We start from the raw sequence: 7,500 nt of genomic DNA on the forward strand, positions 1-7,500 counted from the left end.
ACGCCTTCTGCCCCTGACAGTGTTTTTATATTTGTAACCTGTATGTGTCCTCACATTTCTGTCTTTGGAATTCCAGTCCAGTTTTTTGGTACTCCAGAGCTTTAGAAACCATTTAGAACAGATGCTGCAGCCTAGTCCTTTTAGAACTCAACCTTTCAGAATTCCAGTCCCTTTAGAACTCAATCCTTTAGAATTCCAGTCCTTTTAGAACTCAACCCTTTAAAATTCCAGTCCTCAAGAAACTGTCTATAAGAATTCTGGTCAGTTTCGAAGCCCAGCATTTTACAATTCAATAACTTTACAATCCCAACCCTTTGAACACCATTTGTTTAAATTCTGCCATGCTTCTTTAAAACATGGGTAGAACCCCAGGAAGAGCACATGTCATATTTCAGACCATTAGAATCCCAGCCGTATAGAACTATTACATTGTAGAACCTCAGCCCCGTAGAACTGGTACCTGTAGAACCCACAGCCCTTTAGAACCCAGTCATTTAGAAATCCATAATTAATGAAGAAACACCACTAGCAAAGTTAACTATCGGTCACGGCAGGAGTGTTTGGACTAGCAGCTGATGGACGTGATTTTGATAAGCTACTGAAGATATAAACGCCAAACGTTAATGTTACACACTGCTGTGGTAGCTTTGAAGATGACTACAGCCATCACGTTGTGTGATTTCGTTTTTGTCTAGCAAGTTTGAGTCAGGGCTCAAAAGATATGCGAGCTCTGCTAACCATGGTTAATGCCTATCGATACCCATATGAGAAGAGACCATAACAGCTTAACAGCTGTGATGCATCGCATGACCGTTCAGAAAATGAATACGTATATTCACAATACTATGAATGGCGTTTTTTATTTATTAGGAGTGAATAACTGCTGCGATTTGCAGTCACTGCATAAATCACGTTGATACCTCGACATTGAAAATGTATCTGTCAGAGTCCGACCTAGCAACTGTAACTAAAGAGGGCGGGGCTTAGCCAAAAGCGAATTCCTCCAGCTCTTCTGAGCCTGCTAATGCGCTCCACAGTTCCAATGTGGGCCACTCCCAGAGGTACTGAAGTCAATACTTACTACTACTATTGCTCTGCTTGTCTGCCACCAGCCGTTTTACAGCTTTCCAATACACTCACTTAACTACACAGATATGGATTGTTCAGACGCACATCAATCTAGTGTGTGTGTGTGTGTGTGTGTATGTGTGCTTGTGTGTGTGTGTGTGTTAGAGTGACGGTGTGTGCGTGCGTGTGTGTGTGTGTGTGTGTGTGTGTGTGCGTGTGTAAGTTACTGCAGAATCCATGGGGAATATTGCTCTGCTTTGATAAGAGCAGCCTTTTGCCATTCACTGCTGTTGCTGCTGCTGTGCTACTGTTCCATTTTGAGGGCAGCCATGGCCTAGTGGTTAAGGAAAAGAGCATTACATCAAAGGGTTGCCGGTTCCAATCCCACCCTTTCATTCCCTACAACACCCCATGGCTGAGGTGCCCTTGGGCAATGTACCTAACCTCACACTGCTCTAGGGACTGTAACCAATACCCTGTACCTTACCTAACGAAAATATTCATTAGTCCAAAAAGGGGTCCCCACTGAAGTTTGGGAACCACTGAGTTGAGTGTAAGGAAATGTGTTAGATTGTATTTATATATGCAATAACTGAAAGGAAACATATCATTTAAAAAATGCCCATTAGTATAGTACACACATACAGTATATACTCTAAATTCAGCATCAGCCCAGAGGACCCAAGGCAGCAAAGAGAGAGCCTTGGTTTGGTGTTTTACTCAAATGTATCTATACCGTTTCTATTTTTATTCCTATTGATGTACTTGCATGTTGACATGAGTGACTGTGTGTTTGCAGATGAAATAGCTTGAGCTATTTTTGGAGTCCATATTAATATTCAAGATTAGGGTTATTGGTGTGTGTGTGTGTGTGTGTGTGTGTGTGTGTGTGTGTGTGTGTGTGTGTGTGTGTGTGTGTGTGTGTGTGTGTGTGTGTGTGTGTGTGTGTGTGTGTGTGTGTGTGTGTGTGTGTGTGTGTGTGTGTGTGTGTGTGTGTGTGCGTGTGTGTGTATGTGCATGCATGTGTGTGTTACAGTGCTAAATGGTGAGATGAGTGTTTCTGCTCTGCTTCTTTGCCATGCATGCGTGCATGTGGGTGATTCTACAATTAGTGTATAATGTAGCTTTATTTGCCAAATCCTTTAACTATTAACTGCAACCAATGATGTTTGATCAGCAGCACACATTTATATTTTGTATAATACAGAAAGTCAAGACATAACATTATTTTCCTCTGCAAGAATGAATATTTTGTACTGTTTTTTGGACGTTTTCATGCCATTTCATATTAGCATGTAAAAAACCTTGTTTTGTCCAAGATCATCGCAAATGTTGATTCCCATTACTAAGTTATCACAATATGACAAAACCAAGGCCTAAGTGCCAAAACGTCAGCACCAAGAAAAATAAAAAAGTGGTGAACCATGCAGAAGCAGTGTCGCGCTCTTGTGAAAACTGATGACTGAAGTACCCTGAAAAGCTTCATCTGCTGAAAAAGAAGCCTTCGAGGTGTGCGGGCTCTCACAAAAATACATGTTTGAAATGACATAGTATTTGTCCATAACACTGTTGACAAAATAATCAAGCAAATGTTCGTTTTCATTAAAATATTTAACAAATGGTTGAAGATTAAGCTTAGCAATTAGTTTGTTTGGAAACCTAAAGGTGTACACTATGGAAACATCTAGGTCATTTAAAAAAAATACTGATAATTGACATTTTGCTTTTTCCAAAAGGGCACTGTAATTGTAGAATCGTGTGTGTGTGTGTGTGTGTGTGTGTGTGTGTGTGTGTGTGTGTGTGTGTGTGTGTGTGTGTGTGTGCAGGGCCGCTGACAGGTTTGTCTGGGCCCAGGACAAAGTCATCTGAAAAGGCCCCCCCACCCAATACATTCAATGTAATGAGGAGCCAATTGTGGGCCCCCAATCCCCCAGGGCCAGGGACAACTGACCCCTTTGTCCCCCCTTGTCAGTGTCCCTGTGTGTGTGTGTGTGTGTGTGTGTGTGTGTGTGTGTGTGTGTGTGTGTGTGTGTGTGTGTGTGTGTGTGAGAGAGAGAGAGAGAGATGTGATGATGATAATTGGTTATTGCTTTTGTGTTGCAGAATAAAGTGATGAACATGGATGGGGTTAAGGTCAAACTGCAGGTAAGAGCATGCGCGCACACACACACACACAACACACACACACACACACACACACACACACACACACACACACACACACACACACACACACACACACACACACACACACACACACACACACACACCACACAACATACACACACACCATTGGAAATGTAATGAAAAACAGATCTGACTGACAAAGATCAGACCATTGTAATCTTGCTATCTTTGCACACACACACACACACCCACACACACACACACACACACACACACACACACACACACACACACACACACACGCACAAGTAATGTCTTCTGATCTATCCTTACCGCAGAGATACACCAGCGGCGACACGACTCTAGCGACAGAGTGTAGCAGCAAGCGATACGAGAGACTGAGGAGACTAGAGTATGTCCGTACAGGCAGAAGGCAAAGCATTCAAGCATTCCCATTGGCTGTGGTCACTGACCTCTATACAGTCATTGGCTGTCGCGGCTTGTCGCCGAACCGCGTCATAAAAAGTTGAAAATATTTCAACTTCAAATTGTCGCGCTCGTCGCGCAAATCGCTCTAGTCTCCAGAATCTCTTTTGTCTCTCGACTCAATACAAAGTCAATTACTTCCGTCGCTCGACTCGCTCAGATCGCCGCTGGTGTATCTCTGCAGTTAGACAACGGCTTCGTATCTGGGTAGTCTTAGATCTTCTCCTCCGTGGCAAATCAAGCTGCCAACACAGACATTCAAATCTCACACTGAAAAAAATCTCACACAGATTCTAAAAATCACTTATTTTGTCAACCATGTCATCATGTCACACTTTAATCACACACACATACAGTACCTGCACACACACCATACATTGACCTACACAAATTGATTGTCTGCCAGTAAAATAATTTGTGTGTGTGTGTGTGTTTCTCAGATCTGGGATACAGCAGGACAGGAGCGCTTCAGGAGTGTGACACATGCTTACTACAGAGACGCTCACGGTGAGTACACACACACACCCACACCCACACACACACACACACACAAACACAAACACACACACACACACACACACACACACACACACACACACAGTCTGGTCATCTTTAAGACTTAAACCAGTCCAGGCAAACCATCTAGAACAGTGTTTCCCAACCAGGAGTACGTGTACCACTAGAGGTACGCGAACACATTGCAGGGAGTACTTGGAAACATTTAATTTTAACAAATGCATGGAGCATAGTCACACTGGAATAGAAAAAGTGATGTAAATCACAAGTTAGGGGGTACTCGTGGCACAACAAAAAGGCTCTGGGGGTACATGAGACAAAAAAGGTTGGGAAACACTGATCTAGAACATCTAGAAAGATCCAACAGAAGACAAAAAGAAAAAACTCGAAGCCATACTAAAACCATTACTGGACGCAAAGAAAATAGAAAAAAACCAGCATACAACAACTTTATACCCACAGCAAATATAACCCCACAGATTTATGGAACCCCCAAAATGCACAAATTTGGAGCACCATTAAGACCCATTGTGTACAGCATCGGATCCATCACTTGCAACCTCTCAAAGGCCCTTGCAGAAATAATAAAACCAATTCTCGGCCAAACGGAACACCACTGCAAGAACGCCAAACAGCTAGCCGAACAATTGAGAAAGGTGAAAATGGAGAAGGATGAGATGCTCATTTCATACGATGTGGTGTCACTGTTTACAAAAACCCCAGTGAAGGCCACACTGCACATCATACAGCAACGCCTCGAGACTGACAAGACACTCAAAACACGCACATTACTGACAGCACAAGACATCAGCCAACTACTGAATTTTATCGCCACATCCACATATTTTCAGTTCCGTGGAACAGTATACAGGCAGAAGGAGGGATTCGCCATGGGGGACCCACTCTCTGCCATAATGTGTGGGTTTTTCATGGAACACCTAGAGAAGGAGGCCATCACATCTGCCCCAGAGGAACACAGACCCACGTTGTGGCGGAGATATGTGGACGACATTTTGGAGAAAATAAAAATTGGACGAACGCAACAACTAACTGATCACCTCAACTCCATAGACCAAACTGGTAACATACAATTCACACACGAGGAGGAAAAGGACAAATTAATAGCATTACTGGACATAAAAATTCACCACACAGACGAGGGAGACATCAGAATAACCATCTACAGAAAACCAACACACACGGACCAATATTTTCTCTGGACGGCCGAACACCCCATTGCGCACAAACTATCCGTTGTCAGAACCCTCTACGAACACGCATCCATCATAACCGATCCCGACGAACGCTCAGCTGAGGAACAACACATCCGACAGGAAGGCGCCCTAGAGGTAAAAACAAAGTAGGAAACACAAGGGAAGAAAAAGAAAAAAGCAGACAACACAAAAACCGTAAAGCAAAGGAATGGTGACCCTGCCCTACATCAAAGGGATCACAGAACGCATACAGCGAGCCATGAAGCATACATAACATACATACGCCAGTAAAGCCACACACCAAACTACGACAGCTGTTAGTACATCCCAAGGACAAAATAGACCAACATAACAAATGCAATATCATATATGAGATTCCGTGCCGGTCATGCAACAAAAAATATATTGGGGAGACAGGAAGGACATTCAACATAAGAAAAAATGAGCATAAAAAAAGAGTGTGAAAGGGAAACAGAACAAAGACATACAAGAGCAATAAAGGAGAGTGCAACACAGGAGAACCTCAAATCAGCAATAACTGACCACTGTAGAAGCAAAATCACATCATGGACTAGGACAAGGCAAAAGTCATACCACAAGAGAACAACAGATACCACCGCTGGATTAAGGAGTCTATGGAGATCAGAAAGTGTAGCCCAAGTACCATGAACAGGGATGAGGGGGCATACATGCTCTCACACACCTGGACCACCATCCTAAGAGGACAACTCTAACAGCAGGAGGTGTGACCAACCTGTCATTATTGGCAGGGAGGTCACACCTCCACAACATCAGCTGTTTTTAAAGCACGTCACTCATCAACATCACAGTGACCCTCTGATGAAGACGTAAGTAACACCGTCGAAACATGTCAGGTAAAAGATAAAAACTTTTACATGTCTTAAGGCAAAAGAAAGCCCTAAGTGTTTAATTTAAACAGTTAGACATAATTAACCTAATACATATAGAACAGCCTCTTTCGCAAACTGGGGTGCACGCACCCCTGGGGGTGTGTGGCCTATATCACAAGGGGGTGTGTGAGCTGAATAGAGCAATTGCAGATATGTGTTCTTATACAGCATTAATGAACATCAAGTAGTTTTTAATTGTATGATAAATTATATGCTGGAAGGGTCCCATCTGAAATGTAATGTATAACTCCTAGACTTTGCAACAAGTTCCACTGCAATGATGGCAGAGTATGACAATTCCCCAAAATGACACTGCATAATGTGATTTGCGAACTGAAGCCAAACTTGCGTGGCCATCAGCACACCAAAAGATTCACTTAAGGCGTTGGGAACCGCTGATCTAGAACATTTCTCCATGGGAGATGCAGAGGAGGTGTCTACTAGCTCGCATTCATCAAAATGCCTCTGTATGCTACTGGTGAAGCTAGTCCATTTAATCCAATGATGCCTCATTGTCTTACACACGCCTCGTCGAGCCCTTTGTAAATGTTGAAAATGTATGGGTTCCTTTTTTTCTGAGGAACTTCAAATGTTGTAGATGGTTTGCCTGGCCAGACTAAAGTCTGGAGTCAGGCTACAACATGATAAAAAATATATATAATTGTAATTAAAATGGTATGCCGACAAAAAAATTAACTGAAAAATAAGTTAAATGTTGGAAAACCACTTAATTATGTGTGTTTGAAGAACAAAGAATGGAATTACAAAGTTGGTTTCTTTTATCCATAATGGAAAATTAAATGAGCAAATCATGCCCTGTTCAGACTCTGTGTGTGTGTGTGTGTGTGTGTGTGTGTGTGTGTGTGTGTGTGTGTGTGTGTGTGTGTGTGTGTGTGTGTGTGTGTGTGTGTGTGTGTGTGTGTGTGTGTGCGCGTGCGTGTTATTGCTACACCCCTGTGTGTCTGTAGCCTTGTGCATAGTATAATTTGAGGATATAGCAAAGTACTGCTTAACAGCCTGTATGTTTGCTGTGTGTCTAGCAAATACCAAACCAAGATGTCTGTCATCCACAGCGGAAACACACACACACACATACACACACACAGGCATACATGCACACGCACACACACACACTCAAACACACATAAACGCGCACACGCGCACACACACACACACAC

The 7,500-nt window shown here is 42.9% G+C and overlaps 1 protein-coding gene across 1 annotated transcript in view; it reads left to right on the forward strand.

Annotated features, from left to right (window-relative positions):
• Positions 1-7,500, forward strand: part of LOC134459834 (ras-related protein Rab-26) — a 20,634-nt gene that overhangs the window by 9,607 nt on the left and 3,527 nt on the right. Inside the window, exons 3-4 of the mRNA XM_063212294.1 lie at positions 3,172-3,213; positions 4,122-4,188. Of these exons, the coding sequence (XP_063068364.1) occupies positions 3,172-3,213; positions 4,122-4,188 (109 nt within the window). The remainder of the gene's footprint in view (positions 1-3,171; positions 3,214-4,121; positions 4,189-7,500) is intronic.

This window comes from Engraulis encrasicolus, chromosome 2 (assembly GCF_034702125.1).
Source record: "Engraulis encrasicolus isolate BLACKSEA-1 chromosome 2, IST_EnEncr_1.0, whole genome shotgun sequence".
Taxonomy (NCBI): Eukaryota; Metazoa; Chordata; class Actinopteri; order Clupeiformes; family Engraulidae; genus Engraulis; species Engraulis encrasicolus.